We start from the raw sequence: 22,185 nt of genomic DNA, 5'->3' as shown, positions 1-22,185 counted from the left end.
TACCAAAACTTGGTATCCTTACCTATATATAAGTATAATTTATATATACTTGGTAGTGCCTTGCAAAAATAGAGAAAATCTTTTTTTTTTTTTTTAACAAAAAGGGCAATCTATGTACTAGTATTCTTATATGTAAACATATACCGCACACATATATACATATTCGGTAGTAACAGGTTATGGGATAAAATATTTTGGCATCATTTGAGCTTCAAATTAAAGATTGATTATCCGAATCAATTATTCAAAGCTCGGGTTCTACTAGCGTTATTTTGAGGCTTTGCGAAAAGGCTTTTCGCGTTGGCGTCCAGGTAGGGTAGGCTTACCCTACCTTTTAATTGAACTTATATACCGAAATTGTGAACTATTATTCTATCTTTCGATAAGTGTTTGTAGATGCATATTTTTTAATAAATATAACCTGTCTTATTTATCCAGATTAGGACCCCGTTGTAGCAAACTTTGGTATTTTGTCTTTCGATTTATTATAGCATCTATCATTTTAGGACTTGAAATTAAATTGCAAAACCTTGAAATTGCCCCTTTAAAATTAAGACATGCGTACGATAATTAGACGTATTTTAGCTGTTGTTCAGGTTTAGTATATATTTTATTTCTTTCATTGATTGTGAACTTTTGTACCATACAGTATGGATTTTAATATTACCATTGGGTATGGTTACTATGAGTTCCGGTTCGAGTCCCACATTTGATTATTATTATTACTATGAGTTCCGGTTCGAGTCTTGTATTTGATTATTATTGTTACTATGAGTTTCGATTCGAGTCCGGCATTTGATTATTATAGTTACTGTGAGTTTTGATTTGAGTCCAACATCTGATTATAGTTATGGTTCCTCTGAGTTCCGGTCCGAGTCCAGCATCTGATTATGAGTTCTATATATGTGGCCTATTGTTATTATCCACTATGTCCGGTTCGAATCCGACATGTGTCCTCTAGGTATTATCCATCACTACCAGTTCGAGTCCGGTGTATGGCCTCTCGTTACTTTCCATTGGTGGTGGTTTGAGTTCGGTGCACATCTGGATGACTATTATGATTTATTGGGATTAACGCAGTTATAGATTATTTATGTTTACTTTCATTACTTATGTGTTCCACCGGCTTATGGGGGTACGGTTGGGTTAATTTTCTTCTTCATTGTGCCTGGCGGACTTATGGGGGCACAGTTAGGTTATGTTTTATTTGTCTGTCATTACTGCATTATTTATTTTTTGTATCGCTTACATTTATTCCTTTATCTCATTGGTGTTCATTATAGCATTATTTATTTTCTGTATCGCTTATATTTAGTCCTTTATCTTATTGGTGTAGCTTGGCAGATGTTTACCCTTTCTGTCTCTTTTTACTGTTGACTTGGATTATATCCTCGCATTGTAGTTATACCTTTTTTGTATTGAGCTCAGTCGACCGATGATGCCTACTGAGTATCCGTTTCTTTGGTACTCATACTAGACTTCTACATCTTTTTCCTGATGCAGATCCAGGTACTAGCAGTCGATCTTGATGTAGTTCCTACCTTTCAGTACTGGTTCGGAGCAGGGTGAGCTTACTGTTGTCCGAGGATGATCCTCCTCTATCTACTCCAGTTAGTCTTTTGCACTCGAGACTGCCTGTATATGTTGTGTATATCTTAGATTTTTGTCTAGTACTATGGGTACCTGTTTAGTAGTGGCTCTAGTACTGACCTTATCAGGTTTGGGGAGGAATTCATTTATATAGTTGGTCTTTTTTTTTCCTCCTCTCGTTTTGATTATAATATATATGATCCCTTCTTAGTTTTCACTTATTATTATTGTTGTTATTATTATACGTGATCTTTTATTTGGTTTCTGCCTGTTAGCCCGTTACTTATCATTCCGTTCTATGGCTTGGCTTGCCTATTGGTGAGTTAAAGTAGGCATCATCATCACTTGAGAAATTGGGTCGTGACAGAAGGCGGCGGCTAGGGCGGTGAAAGTGAACGGAAGGTGGAGGAGAAAGTGAAGGGTTTGTGGAGGAGGTGCATTACCGAGGAGTATGGAAGAGGCCGTCGGGGAAATATACGGCAGAGACTAGAGATCCGAGGAAAATATGCAATAGTTTGTTAGGTATGTTTGACACAGCGGAGGAGGCAGCGCAAGCGTCTGATTTGATGGCTATTGATTTTCGCGGTGTGAAAGTCAAGACGGATTTTCTGAATCTGATGGACAAAATGAATTGGACTCCCAGTAACGTTGGTACTGTTGAGTCCTTGAATGTGGTGGCTGTTGTGGCAATTCAACCATAACCACTGCATTTTCCTCCACCAAAACCGCCGCCATAGCCACTACATTCGATGACTCACCAATATTGATCTGACTGTAACTTCGACAGAGGGCTCATAAATGTGTGGCCCGTCCAACTCGTCTAGACTTTAACGGGTCAGGTTCAACTACAAAATGATTTTAATTTGGGCGGGTAATTGGGTTAATACACAAATGCAACCCATTTTGACTCTATTCATCCAAAGAATATTTAGGTTGATAGGTTATGACATGTTCATTAACACAGCCCATTTTGACCGATAATTCTCATGTGTTCAACTTTCGCACACCTTGACTAATTCAATGGGAACCTGCCACTTCCCACCAACAACAGGTAATAGGTAACAGGTAGCTATGTCCACCAATGCAGTATGGTTTGCATGAAACTTACATAAAGAAGTCCGGGGACCCTTATTTTCCCGTTTCTTTCTTCTATCCTTTCTGTTCCAATTTCAATACAGTAAATGCCTTTCTGTTTGTTGATCCAATTGTGAACTTGCCTTAACTGTCGTCTGTTTCTTTTATTTCTTACACTGTGCATGGGGCCATATTGACACTCATGAAGCAATTAGTACATGGTCGAAAGGTTTGAAATTTTGCTACTGATGATGAATCCCTTTGTGGAAGGATGAAGATGGCTCCCTGGAAGCTGTGTATGGAAAACAGATCATCGGTAATAATTTGAAGCTTTCCAACATAAGATAGCTGATATGCATAGGCTGTTCAGCTGTATTGATCCTGTGCATGATCATGAGGACAAGTTGATGACAATCATTTTTATTCCACTTCTTTGATAAGAAATGTACCAGCATTAAAACCAGTCTTTGCAAGCAACGATTCCTTTGGGGGATCGTCTACTCTGGCCATGACAATACTAGACTTCTCCATGTTTGCACTTAGACCAGTGAGTTTACTGAATTGATTCAGTGCTTCCATAACTCTGGAAGGAAATCCATAACCAATTCTCAACTGACCGTTTCATGCGCTTTTCACATATCAATCTTCATTAAACACCTGGGAGAAGTTTTCCTCTTATAGTGTTCCGGTATATCATGGCGAATCAGGATATTGTGCATCATGAACCTTCCTTGAACAATTTCAGCTTGATTTCCTGCTACTATATCCTTTATAGTCCTTTAAGCCTAATACATAGCATCTTAGATATGCATTTATATAAAACATTACAACACGATATAGGCCTGCATTGGCTAGTAAATATATGAGCATTTACCTTAGGTAGGAAAGCAATACACGTGAGTCAACAGCTTGGTTGTTAAGTATCCCACATCGGAAAAGGGATGAGTAATTGGTCTCCTTAAATGGACTTGGGCAATCCTCTCCTTTTGAGGTTGAGTTAGGCCCAAGACCAATTCTTTACATGGTATCAAAGCCAGACTCATCCCAAATCTTTGCCACTGTATTATATTGTCCATGCTCCATTTAAAGAGGCTTGGGCGTGCGCGGTAGTATTAAGTATCCCACATCGGAAAAGGGATGGGTAATTGGTGACTTGGGCAATCCTCCCCTCATGAGCTAGCTTTTGAGGTTGGGTTAGGCCCAAGATCCATTCTTTACATTGTTGTTATGAAAGAAATCCATCACTGCATTTGTGACATCTTTACCCACTATATCCCCATGATGCTTTGAAGAAGCCACTTCCAAAACCATCGGGCCTTGGGCTGTTATTGCTGTCAATCTGAAAAATTGCATCATAAGGATGCAAAAACTCAATTTGTTGTTCATTTCTAAGCAATGGACCAAAAATCTTTTATTCTGTCCTCCCCAATATATCTTGATAATAGTTCACAAAAAATTCCTCAGGATCAGACTTCCACTCCCCCCTTTAATTTCATTCTTCAGTTGTGTTGTGGCATGATGCAATCCTTTAGGCCCAAGATCTATTCTTTAGATTGTTGTTATGAAAGAAGTCCATCACTGCATTTGTGACATCTTTACCCACTATATCCCCATGATGCTTTGAAGAAGCCACTTCCAAAACCATCGGGGCCTGGGCTGTTATTGCTGTCAATCTGAAAAATTGCATCATAAGGATGCAACAACTCAATTTGTTGTTCAATTCTAAGCAATGGACCAAAAATCTTTGATTCTGTCCTCCCCTATATATCTTGATAATAGTTCATAAAAAATTCCTCAGGATCAGACTTCCACTTCCCCCTTTAATTTCATTCTTCAGTTGTGTTGTGGCATGATGCAATCCTTTGTCCTTAATAACAAAGAAGAAATAGTTAGTGCTATATTCTCCTAGTCTTGTCCAATTTACTTTACTTCTTTGTTGTAGATACACCTCAGCCATATAGAATGAACTTCTAAATTGTTTTTGGGCTTGAAACAGTGTGTCTCTATTTTCATTTTCTTCCTTAAGTGACTTTTTCATGAGTTTTAATATTGTTTGAGAGAGAGATCGTCTTTTAACTAGATTTAGCTTAAAAGTTTACTTGTTTTATATTTTCATGTGTTACTAATATACGTACCCGCGCGATGCGCGGATACCTTCAAAGAAAGAAATCCACCAACACTTTTATCATGTACAATCATTATCAAAATAACTGTTTTATTTCATATGGCATTATTAATTGTGGCTGATTTATACCCCATACAATTTATTGAAATCTCAGAATTTGAACCTCCTAAAATTAATCTACATTCAAATGCCATAGGTATTGTGTTTTCAAAAAATTATCTTTCTTATATAATTTGATCTAAAACTGTTGCACGTCGAATAAAGAAAACTCATTTATTGATGATTGAAGTTTAATCAAAACAAAAGTCATAGTAGCAATGACTATTATACTAAAAACAACTATGAGAAAAGTAACACACAATAACTAATAAGGAAATTAAAATGAAACAAAAAAAATTGTAAACAAATATGCAAATTATATAAACTATATAGATGTAAGATGTAACTTAAGTGGTAACCCAAGTAAACACGGCTTACTATTTCATACATAATAACATTATCGAATCTCCAAAAATTATGAAAACCAACCATAGAAGAACAAATAGATGCAAAAAAAATGTATCATAAATAAATTAAAAATATGGAAATGGTTGTATTTTAAAGTTTTAAAAATGTTCCGACATAATAGTAGTGCTTCATGATTTTAATTATAGATTTAGTCTTATCAATCAAAATTATTTGGCCTATGCTTTCTTCATCATTCGATCAAGAAGATCTTTAACTCTAACCCAACCAGTTGTTTAGAGTTCCTATGCTTCATGTTCTTCTCAGCTATTGCAATCTTGTTGCTGCAGCTCCACCGTTTTCTGAGTTCCAACCCCAAAACTCAACTTTTTTCAGTCATTCTTGACCTCCTCAACACTATAAAGACATAAAAGATGTGATTCTTTTAAAATGAGCTTGAAATTTGATTGAACACCTACAAGAACACAGAGGGAGGGTTGGAGAAATGCTCAATCTTGAAGATGTTAGTGAAAAAAAACAGTGGCAAAGTTGCATAGATGGTGCTAGCAATATGCGATTCACCAATTTCAGTGTCGCTGACAGGCATCTTTCCCACTCTGAAAAAGTCATAGAACGCAACAATTACTTCTTCAGGATGTTCAGCACAATACTGCATATGCCTCATAAACTTAGGAATATACTTAAGGAAGTACTACAATTAAATGACTTAATAGAAAATTCTGCCTTCTGCCCTTACATAATATTACAGTAAATTTAATTTTAAATAACCTGAGTTCCTTGTTCAGGTTATTTGGATGAGTTGTTACAACGTTTTCATCCCTATAATTTGACCCAAAATCATCTTAACACGCTCCAAAAAGACTATTGCAAATTGTCTTCCAACTGACTCATCAACAACCACATAGTAAGCTGTAAATTGAATGATAGCATTAGCATAGACAAGTCTATTAATCAGCAACTGTGCAAAATTGATATATATGTAATAGTGCAAGAGAGCAGGAACCTATTCACATGAATGAGACTAATCAGAACAACGTTTTCCTCAAAAGAGGAGCAGTTATTTCAATTTGATGGCAAGATCCATACCAACGCTTTCAAAGAGGGGCTTATCAGTAGATCATTGATTACATAAACAGCTAAGAATACTTGAGCCAGAAAACAAATACAGATACTCAAAATTAGGTGACCTAAGAAATGCAATACTGCGTATTTGAGAACTCCTTCAATTACGACAAAAAAGGATAAGTAGGTAAGTTGTAACCATCTTCAAAACTGTAATGTATTAAGAGAAAAGGAAGTATTGGAGAAGAATCAGTACCTTCCTACAACAACCTTTGAAGTTAAGTAAGCATGATCAATTTTCTGTTGTAATGCCTCCGACTTTCTATTACCTAGTCGATTTTTGTGGCATAATTAAACAAAACTTATCTGCGTCTTCTTCAATATGTACAATAATAAAGTTTTCATATCTATTACTATATGATAAGTTCGATTTTTGAGGCATCATTAAGGAACACTTATCTGGTTCTTCTTCAACATGTAAAATAATAAAGTTTTCGTATCTATTACTACATAGTAAGTTCAACCGACAAACTAAGAGAAAGCATCTACCTTCAAACTACAGCAATATACTTGATTTATACTGGAAGACTTCTTATTTTAAAATCAATCTGTAGATTCCTCCCTCAATTAGTAACATACTACTCAAGAACCTTCAAAATTTAAGAGCATAACTTGATAAATTTACATCAGACTTAAATTCAAAGCTTTGAACCATCCTGATACACAGAATGAGTCAAAGAATGTTTCCACATATTTCACCGAATGATTGCAGTTTCACTTGTGACAAATCAAACACACAGAGTATGACTTTGAAATCCAATGACACAACCAACCATTCACAATGTAGAAATGATTCTCTGAGAAAAATAATTTAACAGACAAAATATAACCAACAACATTGATGAATCATAACATCAAAGTCAATATTATAAAGTACAACAACGCATGCCTATAGACAACAATTTCTAACTTAGATAGTATATAATCCACACAAAGAGAAAAATTCAAACATAAATACCTGAATAATAGAATAACTGCGACGATTAAGACGATCTTTGTAAAGTTCAAACGTCTGGTTAATGCAAAGATAAGTGTTTTCCATCGCATTTTTTGAATTGTGATATTGCTGGTGAACTCTTGCTGATGAACTCTAAAAATTTTTTTAAGAAGACGTTAGTATTTGGAGAATGTTGAGAGAGATTTGCATAATTGAAGTATTTTGCCCTATATAAGGAGTTATATGGAAGTAGGACAGGTTTTGGATGATGAGATATAATAGGGGAAGTTATGGATAAGATGGAAGAGTAGTTGTGTACTAACACGTATGTTAAACTGCTGACTATATATTGTGATTTTTTTTTTTAAAAAAAGAAAGTAAAAAATGTTTTTTTTTTTTTAAAAAAAGTAACCCAATATTGAGGGAAATGTGCATCTGCTGAGATGCTGTCATGTTATCCAATATTTGAATTTGAACTTTAAATAAATACGGGATATTCTACTTATGAGAAAGCTATGGCAGTTTTTAAAATTAAAAATATTTTAAAAAGTATAAATAATATATCATATCTAACCTAACTAATTCCTTGTATAGTGTAAAGGGTAGCAATTATAACCATTTAAATAAATACGGGATAAGCTACTTATGAGAAAGCTATGGCAGTTTTTAAAATTACAAAATATTTTAAAAAGTATAAGTAATATTTCATAACTAATCTAAGTAATTCCTTGTATAGTGTAAAGGGTAGCAATTATAACCAATTAATATACCAAATACGAGACAAAAAATTAAAATTTGTAAATTAACTGATAATTTGAATTTGATATTTTAAAAACAACAAATGAATATAAAATTAAGTAACTGAAAGTTTGAATTCAAAATTTTTAAACCAACTAATTTAACAACTATTTCCTAACTAATTAACTAAATTGACAGGTGTCAATATGTAATGCTTCCACGTGGCTTAATGGAGAGGCTTTGTCCTCTCCTTTTAATAATATAATAGTATAGATTTGCTTCGACTCTTCAAAAATGTCGATGGGTGCCTGTCTGATCCTCAAAAAGTAGTGTATTTTTGAAGGATCCGACACGAGTATAGCAACCTTTTTGGATAGTCCAAGCAACATAGCTCAATGTCACAAGAAGTTGCATTTCGCTTCACCAACGAAAAAAAGAAGTGGAGGCATTTTTTTTCTGGATGAACGAAAAAATGCATTCTCTTTCTTTATCTTCTTCAGCATTAAATAGGACGGACGCTGTGCTTGAAACAAATCCATTAAGTGTTCTTTTTGGGGTGAGTAGGAACCTATGTTGCTCAAAATTGTTGTCCAGTGTATGTTGAATACTTCAAAAGAAATATATTTTTGCAATTGTGGGGCAACATTTTTGAAAAGCTCAAGTAACATAGGTAGAAATTTGAAACAGGTAATAAGAGGTCTTAGGTACAAACACGAATTAGTTAAACTAACTTTACAATCACATACCCCGTAAAATCTCACAAGTGATGTCTGGCAAGGTAGTGTGCATGCAAACCTTACCACTACCTCGTGAGGTAGAAAGACTACCACCAAGGGGGTGGCTTTTGCGGGATTAAGCAAAGGGCAGAAGCACTGAGCTAACTAGCAATCTCAGTGCTGTTTCAAGATTTTCAAGTTCCACCCTTATGCAATATACAAATCAAAAGGTAACAGCCAGATTTATTGCAACCAGCTAGAATTTCTGAAAACAGAATCATGCACAAATCAAGTGCTAAAAGTTAAAAGACAACCATTATAAAAATGTTCAACATGCAAGAAGTTGAATCTTGATCTTCTGCAGCATCGCCACAACATCTTTCATGTTAGTTCTTCTTGCCGGAGATTCAGCACAACAATCTAATGCTACTTTGAGGATTGACGCCACAACATGTAGCTCCTTCTATAAGCCCTTACCTATTGCTGATACCAAGTTGGCATCTACAACATCCATTGTTTCCTTTGGGAGTGAATAACTCACCCATTGTTTCAAGCTAAGATCTCCCTCAAACTCATTAGGCTTTCTCCTAGTAAACGTTTCCAGCAACATGATCCCGTAACTGTATACGTCACACTTTGTTGACACTAGTCCATTCAGTCCATACTCTATAGTCAAACAATTAATTAAACGAGGCAATACACTTTCTAGCTGGAAAAAAAAAAGGAAAATCAGAAACAATAAGAGACGTACCCGGTGCAATATAACCCAGTGTTGCTAAGGTTTTAGTGTACAAATCACCCTGATCTTCACCAAGCAGTTTTGAAATGCCAAAGTCGATGAGGTGGGCAACCATATCCTCATCCAGCAAGACGTTACTAGGCTTCAGATCACAGTGGATCACAGGCGGCGAGCACCCATGGAGAAGATATTCCAAAGCACATGCCACATCTATCATTATGCTTAGTCTTGATGTCGAGGAAGTAATTGTCCGAATACAAATACTTCTCAAGGCTCCCATTAGGCATATACTCGAGAACTAAATCCTTGAAATCAAGATTGGAACAACTAGTAATGACTTTTACAAGATTCCTATGGCGAAGGCTGGGCAAAACTTCACATTCCGTATCAAAACTCTTGAATGCCACATCCAGTTGCAGGTTGAACACTTTAACTGCAATGAAAGTTCCAATTCTGAGAACACCTTTGTAAACTGAGACAAAACTTCCGGAAACAATCAGATTACTCTCACTAAGCACATCAGTTGCTCGGAGAAGTTCATAGTATGAAATCCTTTCTTTTGCTACGGTAGACAATGAATCATCTTGCTGAAGAGCATTTTTACCTCTTCTGTACCTTATCCATAAAACAATAAAGGTGCTAGGAACAACTACTGCTGCAATTCCCAGCAAGAGAAAAAGAACTAGTAATTTTTTCCTATTTGATTTGTGCTTTGATGAAGTGGGGCATGGAGGGACACTAAATCTTGAAGAACCACACAATGCTTCATTATAGATGAAAAACTGACTCGAGAGGTTCTTTAAAAGACCCCCCGAGGGTATTTCACCATACAATTTGTTGAAAGAAGCATTGAAATACTTCAGGTTTTGAAGTTTCTCCAAAGACTTAGGAATGATTCCGGATATATTATTATGAGAAAGGTCTAGGAATTCCAAACCTACCATGTCACTCATTGAGTTAGGTATAGCTACTTGTAACTTGTTGTGTCTCAAAGAAAGGTGTGCCAAATTTTTCAATCCTCCAATTTCTCTTGGAATTCCATTGGAGAATTGATTCATCGATAAATCCATCTTTGTTATAGCCTTTAGATTTCAAATTTCTGGAGGTAATGAACCAACCATGTTGTTTGACAATAAGTCATGAACCACTAGATCCTCAAGATTCCATAAGCTTGATGGTATATAGGAACTCAATTTACTGGAACCAAGATGTATCTCCCTAAGAGAAGTAATGTTCCCTAAACAATTAGGAAGAGATCCTGAAAGTTGATTTTGACCCAAGTAAACAGCACCCAAATACTGCAATTTACAAAGATTATCTCCAATAAATCCTGTAAATTTGTTGTTAATCAAGTTGAAGCGCTGAAGGTTTCTCAAGTTTCCAATTGTTGTGGGAATCGATCCAACCAATCTGTTTGCAGAAAGATCAAGGTATAATAAGCTGCTTAAGTTCCCAACTTCATTTGGAATTCACCCTTGGATTTTACAACTGTTGGCGATAAATTTTCTAAGAGATGTTGAAAGGTTTCCCATGGAGGATGGAAGCATGCCAAATAGAGGGTTGAATGATATATCAAGAAATGTTAAGTTTCTGCAATTGGTTAAGGAAGTCAGGAAGCTTAACAATGAGTCACTTGTTAAATTGTTTCCCTCTTAAGTTTAAGACTTGTAGATGAGTCAAATATCCAAGAGAGTTGGGAATCAAGCCAGAAAGTTTATTGCCTGAAAGCTCTAGACGAGTAAGTTTTGAACAATTGGAGATAGAATGAGGAATAGTCCCAACAAGATTGGTTAAGCTACTCAGATAAAGCTCTTCAATGTTGGGTATGACAGAACACATGTTTGGTGGGAGGCTTCCTGATAGATTATTGGGTGAAAGAGAAATCACTCTCAGCCTGGGTATGTTGAAGGTCTCCATTTCAAGTGAACCACTAAAACTATTAATGTTAAGAACTAATACCTCCAACTCAACAAGATTGCTTATCTCTTTGGGTATTTCACCTGGAAACACATATAGTGGATTACTAGTGAGTTTAAATAGTTGGTTCAAATTAAATAGTTGGTTCAATCTATTAAACCTATTTTCGCTAAGATATAAGAATTGCATCTTGTTTAAGTTATCAATCTCCCATGGAAGAATCCACTAAAATTTTAACTTTTATATTGTTGGTGATATGAATGTATTAAAAGAAAAAAGAAAAAAAAATACGTATAGAAGATAAATATATCTGAACAGAGACATTAATCTGGCAATTATTCAATACCTCAAATTATCCTTGCAATTAATGTGTAATAAAATAAAACTCCCAAGCAATTACATTCAAGCATTCATAAGAGAAAAACATACCTGTAAAATGGTTATGTCCGAGATACAAATACTGCAAGTTACTCAATCTTCCAATTTCAATATGTATTGGTCTATCAAACTCATTATAAGATAAAGACAACATTTGAAGTTGTGAACAATTTGACAAGCTTTTAGGCATACAACCATGAAGCTTGTTTTTCGATAGATAAAGCCCTTTGAGTATTGGTAGACCATTGCATAAACCATTGGGAAGACTTCCTGATAAGCTATTGCCAGTAAATGCAATGACTTCAATTCTTGAGATGTTGAAAATTTTGAATGGTAGAGAACCTGTAAGCTGATTATATTGTATGCCCAACAAGTTCATGTTGTTAAGATTGCCGATCCTTTCCGGAATGTTTCCTAGAAGTGAATTATAAGATAATTCTAATGTCTCCAACCTTGAGGCATTCGAGATTGATGGAGGAATAGAGCCTATGAGATTATTTCCATACAAGCTTAATTCTCTAAGGCTTATACAAGCGAGAAAGGCCCTTTCTATCTTCATTTAAGGCTTCTAATTACTTTTGGTATTTGGCCCTCTACGGAATTGAAATTCAGATTCAAAGTCTCAAGTGTGGACATATTAGAAAATGAAGAAGGGATGGAACCAATGAAACTATTATTCCTAAGATTTAGGACTTGAAGATGGTGTAAGAACCCAAACCGAGAGAGAATCTCCCCTCTGAAGTCGTTGACTCTAAAATCAAGAACCTTAAGTCTATGCAAGTGTACCATTTCTTGAGGCAAATTTCCCTGGAAATTGTTGCTTCCCAAGTCTAGAGAAACAAGAAATGAGAGGTTTCCAAGACCACGGGGAATCCTGCCTAAAAGAGCCATGTTGGAAAGATTCAAGGACTTCACTCGTTGGTGACGAGAGCCACAAGTTACTAAAACCCATTGACAAACTGAAATAGCGGGAGACCAGTTTTCTTCCAAGAAGTGAGAGGGGTCGGAAATGATTTGATACTTTAAGGACAGAAGAGCTAATTGATCAGTGGTAACGTTGGTATGGGTCATGGCTGAAGTAGCCATAAGCAACAAGAGTGTTAAAAGAAAAAATGTGAAGGCTTTCTTCATTATTGCAAATATTAGCAGGTATGCTCTATAACATGTGGATTTTAGACTTTAAATAGCAATGAGGTCTCCCTTTTGGTCTTCATGATTTTGAAAAGAATTACTTTTCTTCATTCATTCTATTATATTGAGTGGTGGAGTCAAAATTTTCATTAAGTATGTTAAAATATAAAAAAGAAAATTCATGAAAAAATCAAAGTGTCAATAAGAAATATATACATAAAAAATATTTTTATGTACCTACACAATGTATGTTTTGACGAACATGTGTCTCCGCCATTGGTCATATCAATTTTAATTTCAACAAGTCTTGCACGTTTCAATCAGCCAAAGACTTGCGCAAGTCAACCAAGTCTTGCTTTATTTTATCTAGATTTGAATTGTGCAAACATGGTATGCGATATTCCTCTAAGAAGTTAATTTTACTTAACTTTTCAAGATCCGTCAACTTTTGTTCATTCAATGAACTAACAGGTAGCTTTCCCACTATACCAAAAAAAAAAGCCAAAAAAATGGAAATTAATTAAAAATGAAGACTGTAAAGTCATCCCGAGTGAGAATCTTTCGACCCAACATAGGCTCTTGGTTATGGATTTGGGTATAAAGAAGAATAGAAAGAGGAGGAGTAAGGAGTGTAGACCGAGAATTAAGTGGGGCGGCTTGACGCCAGTGAATGCGTGGGAGATAGGGGAGAGGTTGGCGGGAATGGGGGTGTGGGAGTGTAGGGGGGACGTGGATAATATGTGGGACAGGGCGGCAACGTGCATCAGGGAGAATGCAAGGGAGGTGTTGGGTGTTTCTAGGGGCCGGGCCGGACATCATCGGGGGGATTGGTGGTGGAATGAAGAGGTGGGGAAGAAAGTGGAGACCAAGAAAGAGGCGTATGCTAAGTTGGTGGAAAGCAAGGACGAAGAAGAGAAGCGGGTAAACAGGAAAGAGTACAAGCTAGCGAGGAAGGAGGCGAAGTCAGCGGTCACGGCAGCTAAGACGACCGCCTTTGAGAGCTTGTATGCAGGGTTACAGGGGAAAGGAGGGGAGAAAAAGTTGTTCCGACTCGCTAAGGCTAGGGAGAGGAAGGGTCGTGACCTCGATCAGGTGAGGTGCATTAAGGGGGAGGACGGTAGAGTGTTGGTGGAGGACGGTCACATAAAGAAGAGATGGCAGTCGTACTTTCATAGGCTCTTGAATGACGAGGGGGACAGAGCTATTGTGTTAGGGGAACTGGAGCACTCAGGGGAGTGTTGGGATTTTAGCTATTGTAGACGTTTTAAGGTAGACGAGGTTAGACAGGCAGTCCGCAGGATGCGAAGGGGTAGGGCGACGGGGCCGGATGAGATACCAGTGGAGTTTTGGAAGTTCGTTGGAGAGGCTGGTGTAAGGTGGTTGACTGCATTGTTCAATGAAATTTTCAGGACGGCAAAGATGCCCGAGGCGTGGAGGTGGAGTACCATGATCCCCCTCTATAAGAATAAGGGGGACATTCAGTGTTGCAATAACTATAGGGGGATTAAGTTACTGAGTCACTCTATGAAGATATGAGAGAGAGTGGTCGAGGTGAGGCTGAGACGGATAGTGTCTATTTCGGAAAACCAGTTCGGATTTATGCCCGGCCGCTCGACGACGGAGGCAATCCACCTGGTACGGAGGTTGGTGGAGCAGTATAGGGAGAGGAAGAAGGATCTGCACATGGTGTTCATCGACCTGGAAAAGGCGTACGACAAAGTCCCCAGGGAAGTGCTTTGGAGATGCTTGGAGGTGAGTGGAGTACCGCAGGCATATATCAGAGTAATTAAGGATATGTATGAGGGAGCGAAAACCCAGGTGAGGACGGCGGGAGGAGACTCAGAGCATTTTACTGTCCTGACAGGATTGCATCAGGGATCTACTCTTAGTCCCTTTTTGTTTGCGTTAGTAATGGATGTGTTGACGCGGCGTATCCAAGGGGAGGTGCCGTGGTGTATGCTTTTTGCAGACGATGTAGTCCTGATAGATGAGACTCGAGGGGGTGTGAATGACAAATTAGAGTTGTGGAGGCAAACTCTGGAGTCTAAAGGGTTCAGGGTGAGCAGAACCAAGACAGAGTATGTGGAATGTAAGTTTAATAACGTGAGGCGGGAGAATGAGGTAGGAGTGACGCTAGAAGCACAGGAGGTAGGGAAGAGGGATAAGTTCAAGTATCTCGGGTCCGTGATCTAGAGTAACGGTGAGATTGACGAGGATGTCTCGCACCGTATTGGGGCGGGATAGATGAAGTGGAAACTCGCATCGGGGGTGCTGTGTGATAAGAAGGTGCCGCCCAAGCTTAAAGGCAAATTCTATAGGGTGGTAGTCCGTCCGGCCTTGCTGTATGGAGCGGAGTGTTGGCCAGTTAAGAACTCCCACATCCAAAAAATGAAGGTGGCAGAAATGCAGATGTTGCGCTGGATGTCTGGACTGACCCGAGGGGATAGAGTTCGGAATGAGACTATCCGGGAGAAGGTTGGTGTGACTTCAGTGGAGTGTAAGATGCGGGAAGCACGATTGAGATGGTTCGGACACGTGAAGAGGAGGGGCATGGATGCCCCGGTCCGTAGGTGTGAGAGGCTAGCGTTGGATGGTTTTAGACGGGGAAGGGGTAGACCGAAGAAGTACTGGGGTGAGGTGATTAGGCGGGACATGGAACAGTTACAGCTCACCGAGGACATGACCCTAGATAGGAAGGTCTGGAAGATGCGAATTACGGCAGAGGATTAGGGCCAGTTCGGGTCGCTAGTGTAGGGAATTAATTGGTGGGGGTGTATTCCTGTTATGATTCCGTATTCAGTGTTTCGTGTTCCGTGTTCCATGTTTATTACGAATCTGTGTGCTTTCCTCTGCTTTATATTCCTGCATTCCTGCTTTACTCTGTTTTATATTCCTTATGGGTGCCGTATCTATGTTATGTCATCTGCTTCTGTACTGTACTATGTGTTTGTGTGATATCTCGTGACTTGAGCCGGGGGTCTTTCGGAAACAGCCTTTCTACTTCATCAGAGGTAGAGGTATGGACTGCGTACATCTTACCCCCCAGACCCCACTAAGTGGGAATACACTGGGTTTGTTGTTGTTGTTGTTGTTGTTGTACATGTTATTAGAAGCATAAAGAATAACAATGATGAATGGATGAGAATTCCATCTTTTAAGTGTCCATTGTAAAGCTAAAAAACCAGCATGTATATCTGAATTAATTGCTACATAAACTTTGTTTTCCATCTCCATAGCCATAACCATAGTCAAGAAAAATGACTTAAAGAAAAAAAAAACTTGAAACAAAAAGAAGTTTTATATGTGTATAGTAGTTTTATAAGTCATCATAGATAGAAAAAAAGTTTTAAAGTGTATCAAATGTGTGTATCATCTACGTGGCACAACACTCTGATGGGTCCACGTAGGCACATGTGTGTGCCACGTGTGTGACAACTAAGGGTGTCAAAGTTACATTTTTAATTAATTCAGGGGTAATAGGACCCCCTTTTAAGTTAAAGTGTGTCTCAGCCGTTTTGGGTATTTATTAACAAGTTCACAAAATTAATTTGTATTGGTTGCTGTAATTTGGCTCTTCATTTAAATGGCTCCTTAACTTATGTGGGCCTCAAAGACTTGACCAACTTGCAACCGTAATAATGGTGGCAAAAAATATTTTTCTAATAGGTCCAAATTACACCAAATCCTTTTGCGATACGGCAAGTCAATTTTCATTCAAATGACACTTTAATTTTCTCATTCAAGCAATCAAAAATATATAATTGGAATCAACCAAGTCTTGCAGACCGTAATTGTGGTGGCAAGTTTATTCCTCTAATCAGTCCAAATTCCAAAGATTTGTGCAAGACTGAATTCTAGGTAAAAATGTCTAAACTTCATTTATATGTTATTTCAGATATGGCAAATTGAAGTTGTTAAAATCAAAACCAAAATGGGTGTACCTATAAATGTATTTAAAAACTAGATATATACAGGTTTATAGCAGTGTCCAAATAAAACTTTTATATTTTCCAACCTTAATTGTAGTGGAAAAACTATTCTTCTAATTGATCCAAACTCCAAAGACTTTTCTTAGTGGATTATTGGACGGAATAAACTTTTGGATAGTTTTTCTTTTGATCCGGGTCCAATTTGCTATTGTTAAAAAGGAGTTAGTGACAGAGAAACGAGACAGAGAAACCAAGATTTTCTCAATAGCAATTTTTCTTCTGTTCAATAATACATAATGAAATACTTATAGCTATACAACTGTAGGTTAGAGTTCTATTCTAGGGAAGAATATATATTATTATAACTACCCAATCTATAATTAAATCCTATTCTAGGAAAGAAAATATTATGTCTATACAATTATAATATTGCCTAACATCTCCCCTCAAATTGATACCGGTGATCACATAGTAGATATTTGGAGATAAGGTAGCTATGTCGTACGCGTGTCATAGCCTTTGTAAACAAATCGACAAGTTGATCATGAGAAGAAATGTGTTGAAGAGTGATAAGACGGTCAACAACTAGTTCCCAAATTAATGTAATGATATTCCACCTCTATATGCTTTGTGTTTTCATGTTGCATAGGGTTTGTGGCTATTTTAATCGCACTACTGTTATCATCATGTAACACCGTAGGAGATATAATAGCAACACCAAGCTGATCAGATAATAGGCGTCGTAGACAAACAATTTTCGAACTTGCTGCCGACGTAGCCCGATACTAAGCCTCCATAGAAGATTTAGATGTACGGGATTGTTTCTTACATTTCCAAGATATCAAGGATATGCCTAGAAACATGTACCAACCAGTAATGGAACAACGCGAATCGGGACAACCAACCCAATCTGCATCAATATATCCCACAAGATGTGTAGGAGAATCAGAACGGAAGAGAACACCTTGATTCATAGAACCACAGACATATCGAATGACACAAAGTAATGCAGTGTGATGTATAGTATACGCTCGAGAAATATTTTTACATGATTAGAATATTTTATATAGTTGATCATAACATGTCATATTCATAATCCTTTTATCTCTAAGCTAGGACAGAATGTAGGGACATTTACTATGAAGTTACTTTTTACAGATAGTTTAGCACATTTATATGGGATGGTAATAAAAGGAGTTTGTTTGAGTCTTGACTGAACTTACTTTTAGTCATTGTTTATATTTTACATGATATTTTAAGAGTATGTTTTTATGAACTTTTTTTTTTTAATAAAAGAATACATAAAAATAATTTGTATTGGTTGTTATCATTTTAGAAAATTTTCCTTGTTATGTGGCCCCAAAGACTTTACAAAATTGTAGGTCAAAAATACGCCAAGTCTTGCAACTGTAAATGTAGTGTCAAATTTGTCACATCCCCTTTTTCGTACTCCAAAATGATTGGTTTTAAGTTTAAAAGGGTTTTATTATCAAAGTGACAAAAGAAGAACATTAGTTTCGAAAAAGACTTTTAACAATCAAAACTCAGAGTTGCCACTTTGCATAATCTGGTGTGCCAAGTCACCTTTGGAAAATCCTTTTCAAAACGGTTTGACTCTTTAAAAATTGGTTTGAGAACAGAGATTCCGGTTAAGGAATTCTGCTGATCGAGGGGAAGGTGTTAGGCACCCCTCAATCCCGTGGTTCGGCCACGGTCGCTTGGTGGAGCATATCGGCTAATTTGACATTACGAAATGTATAAAACACACAAAAGCACGCAAAACAATCAAACAACAAACAAAACAAAACAATCCAAAATGTAATGTTCAGTCCAATTATACAGTCCGAAATATAAAAAAAGCAAAAATATAAACCTAGGCTAACCTAAACTAATACTAACTACGCTCCCGTGCTTTACCCGACGCCTCGAACCTTCACCACAAACATCTTCTAAATACAAGATACCTCGGGGCATTCCCCGGATAAATCAATATAGAGTACTTCGGGGCATTCCCCGGCAAATGATACAAATGATTCCAACACAATATAACTAAACCATTCAACACGCATTTCGAGCATTCAACAATTCGATGAGCAAAACACTTATTCCTAAATATTTGCCTACCCGAACATACTTTTAGCTATTCATTCGATGGCCTAATCATGATGCTATCCAATTCAACAATACTCAGTAATGAATCAAAATAAACAACCTTTGACTTATTCGATTATCAACTTTTCGATCTCGACCCCCAAAAGACCAATTCGACTATCAAGTTAAAAATTCGAAATCAATATTGGACACATACCCTAACGAGGATTCAAACATTTAAGCATACCAATCATTCACATCCACCACAACAATCAACATTTTTACTCAAAACTTTCACAACCACATCACACAATCACGATATTAATGAACTTCCATATAATAAAAATAGAGTTAAGAGACGGACCTTTGAAGAACCGGTATCATCGGTAATAAGATTTAAGAAGGACCGTACTTAGAATCCTGAATAGAACACTCAACGACGAACCAACTCGATAAAAAAAAAAACTGATCTCAAAATTCGAGTCGAACTAGAATCCCGAAGAACAGCCGTCCACGCAAAACCAGAAAAAATGGAAGAACCAAAACAAAACCACGACTAAAGCTCCGGTAGACTCGAATGGCGAGAAGAATCGACGGAAAAGAGTCGGAGTCCGGCTACTTTAGCGTTTTCCGCCGAGATTATGCCTAAAGGTGGAGGAAACTCAGGGATTTTTTTTTGGGGGGGGGGGGATTTTGGGACTGGGTGAGTCGTCCCGATGAATTTGAACCGATTATGGCGAAAATTTCGCCAGAAAACACGAAATAAACCGGATTTATCGCCGGTATCACTGTTCCGATCCGCCCTTTTTCGAATCTCAGTCCATTTTTTTTCCTTTTTCCTCACTACTTTGGCTTTCTCGACCTATCTCTCACTCTCTGTCGCTGTTGACACTTCTTAATATCTTTGATTCTCGTGTGTGTGTGTGATTTTTGCATATGTATGTGTTTGTATCGTTAGGAAAATTGGAACCATGGAGAGTTTTTTCTTTCTTTTCCCTCTCTGTATGTGTCCTCCCCATGAGGAAAAGAAGCCCCTTCTATATATCTCTTCTCAGGAAAAAGAGAGAAAAAAAAAACGTGCTTGGGGGACCATGTGGGTAGGGTGTGGGGTTGGGTATAGTGAAATTTCCTGGAAGGTTCTTTTAGTATTTTAGTATAATATTCTCTCATTTCTTTTTTGGTCTTTTGTGACTTGATTCCAAAAAAAAAAAACGTGACAAAGGTGGGTTGGGGGGCACGTGAAGGGGTGAGGGGGGTAGGGGTAGGATAGGGAGTGATGTGTTGTTTTTTTAATTGGAGGGATAAGGGTCAGGTGTTTATTTTTGATTGACTGGATTGTTGAAATTTTTAAAATAAGACGAAATTAGTTAGGTTTATTAAATGGGATAAGAACAAAAATAAAAACAAATAAATAGACGAATAAAAGATGAGGTGGTTATTTATTTTCTTGAAGCAAAATTGCAAAACAAAAATGGGATTAAATTGTGTGATATTGGAATAAGAAATATTATTTATGGGATAAAATTACGTGTCTACATCATGCCCCCTTTGAATGTAAACACCTAGTGTTTTCATACAAAGAAATAGATAACTAGACAGAATTTTGTCCCGACCATTATTCGAATAAAGAAACTGAAGAAAGAAGGACAACCGAGTCTTGGCGGACATCTTACCTACCCAAGTTATGATGGAATCAAGTGATAGGTATCTCAAAGGATTGGAAGGAGATGGACTATACCGAGTTGGAGAGTCGAGTGAGGTTCCATCGAGGTTCCAATCCGCGACTCTGTCATTACATCAAAAATGATAATTACAAGTTAAAAAAATAAATAAATGGAATTACTAAAATCCTATCTATACAGCTTCTATTGGACTCTTGACTCGCTACTTCATCACCCTATTCTTCAGGCGGGCTCCTGATTTGCAATTTCTTGAACTTGTTGTTTGACTTTCAATTGTTTTACCTCATTGCTTAACTTTCAATTTCATCACCCTATTCTTCAGGCGGGATCCTAACTTGCTATTTTTCAATCTATTAACTTTCAACTTTTCACGTTGTTGATTTGTTTTTAACTTCTTCACCATGTTGCTTCACTTTTAACTTCTTCACTTTGTTGCTTGACTTTTCATTTCTTTACCCCATTCTCCAGGCGGGCTCCTGAAATCACATCAAAACTAAAATGAAAATTATCCTAAACAAATATTATTATAAAGATATTTCATTTTTTAAAAGTAATGTCTCATTCTTCGGGAGGGTTCTGAACAAACGTAAAATTCCATTTTTTAGAAGCGTCCTGAACGGAATGTAAAATTCCATTTTTGAAGAGGGTCTTGAACATAAAGTAAAATCCCATTTTCCAGGAGGTCCTGAACATAAAGTAAAATCCCATTTTTCAGGAAGGTCCTGAAAAGAAAGTAAAGTCCCATTTCAGGAGGGTCCTGAACAGAAAGTAAAGTCCCATTTTTCAGGAGGTCCTGAACAAAAAGTAAAATCCCATTTTTTAGGAGGTCTTGAACATAAAGTAAAGTCCCATTTTTTAGGAGGGTCCTGAACATAAAGTAAAATATCATTTTTCACGAGGGGCCTGAACAAAAAGTACAGTTCCATTTTTCAGGAGGGTCCTGAACAGAAAGTAAAATTCCATTTTTCAGGAGGGTCCTAAACATAAAGTAAAGTCCCATTTTTCAGGAGGGTTCTGAACATAAAGTAAAATCTCATTTTTCAGAAGGGTCCTGAACAGAAAGTAAAGTCTAATTTTTCAGGAGGGTCCTAAACAGAAAGTAAAATCTAATTTTTCTGGAGGGTCCTGAACATAAAGTAAAGTCCCATTTTTCAGGAGGGTCCTGAATAGAAAGTAAAATCCCATTTTTCAGGAGGGTCCTAAACGTACAGTAAAATCTCATTTTTTAGGAGGGTTCTGAACATAAAGTAAAGTCCCCTTTTTTAGGAGGGTCCTGAACATAAAGTAAAATATCATTTTTCACGAGGGGCCTGAACAAAAAGTACAGTTCCATTTTTCAGGAGGGTCCTGAACAGAAAGTAAAATTTCATTTTTCAGGAGGGTCCTGAACAGAAAGTAAAATTCTATTTTTCAGGAGGGTCCTGAACATAAAGTAAAATACCATTTTTCAGGAGGGTCCTGAACAGAAAGTAAAATCCTATTTCTTAGGAGGGTCCTGAACCTCCTGAATAGAAAGTAAAGTCCCATTTTCAGGAAGGTCCTAAACAAAAA

At 37.2% G+C, this 22,185-nt stretch overlaps 1 protein-coding gene and 2 long non-coding RNA genes across 12 annotated transcripts; 1 reads left to right on the top strand and 2 right to left on the bottom strand.

Moving 5' to 3' along the window:
• Window positions 1-1,814, top strand: LOC124897604. The gene is made up of 2 exons (XR_007054368.1): window positions 1-311; window positions 1,504-1,814. It is a non-coding gene; the product is annotated as an uncharacterized LOC124897604 (long non-coding RNA).
• A 3,521-nt stretch (window positions 1,815-5,335) lies between these two features.
• LOC107869259 (putative leucine-rich repeat receptor-like serine/threonine-protein kinase At2g24130) lies at window positions 5,336-13,459 on the bottom strand. 10 transcript variants are annotated; one of them, XM_047410621.1, is made up of 4 exons: window positions 11,853-13,459; window positions 7,335-11,506; window positions 6,573-6,645; window positions 5,336-5,650 (listed from the first exon to the last, which is right to left on the bottom strand). In XM_047410621.1, exon 2 carries the CDS (start codon window positions 10,574-10,576, stop codon window positions 9,656-9,658), a length of 921 nt encoding a protein of 306 aa, XP_047266577.1. In that variant the 5' UTR covers window positions 10,577-11,506; window positions 11,853-13,459; the 3' UTR covers window positions 5,336-5,650; window positions 6,573-6,645; window positions 7,335-9,655. The 10 variants fall into 10 exon arrangements, with proteins under 10 accessions (XP_047266577.1, XP_047266573.1, XP_047266570.1 ...); XM_047410617.1 differs by lacking the exon at window positions 6,573-6,645 and adding an exon at window positions 6,023-6,163 and having other exon boundaries at window positions 5,336-5,850; XM_047410614.1 differs by lacking the exon at window positions 6,573-6,645 and having other exon boundaries at window positions 5,336-6,163; window positions 7,335-9,433; window positions 9,519-11,506.
• A 3,658-nt stretch (window positions 13,460-17,117) lies between these two features.
• On the bottom strand, window positions 17,118-20,055 carry LOC124897603. Its single transcript, XR_007054367.1, has 2 exons — window positions 19,317-20,055; window positions 17,118-17,771 (listed from the first exon to the last, which is right to left on the bottom strand). It is a non-coding gene; the product is annotated as an uncharacterized LOC124897603 (long non-coding RNA).
• Window positions 20,056-22,185: the final 2,130 nt, after the last annotated feature.

The sequence above is a fragment of the Capsicum annuum genome, chromosome 4, assembly GCF_002878395.1.
Source record: "Capsicum annuum cultivar UCD-10X-F1 chromosome 4, UCD10Xv1.1, whole genome shotgun sequence".
In the NCBI taxonomy this organism is placed as follows: Eukaryota; Viridiplantae; Streptophyta; class Magnoliopsida; order Solanales; family Solanaceae; genus Capsicum; species Capsicum annuum.
The sequence above is the reverse complement of the archived record's forward strand: the minus strand, read 5'-3'. Positions and strand labels throughout refer to the sequence as shown.

What these genes read in the sequence shown, in the direction of transcription:
- LOC107869259 (XM_047410615.1), bottom strand. Translation starts at nt 10,576, where the DNA reads ATGGATTTATCGATGAATCAATTCTCCAATGGAATTCCAAGAGAAATT.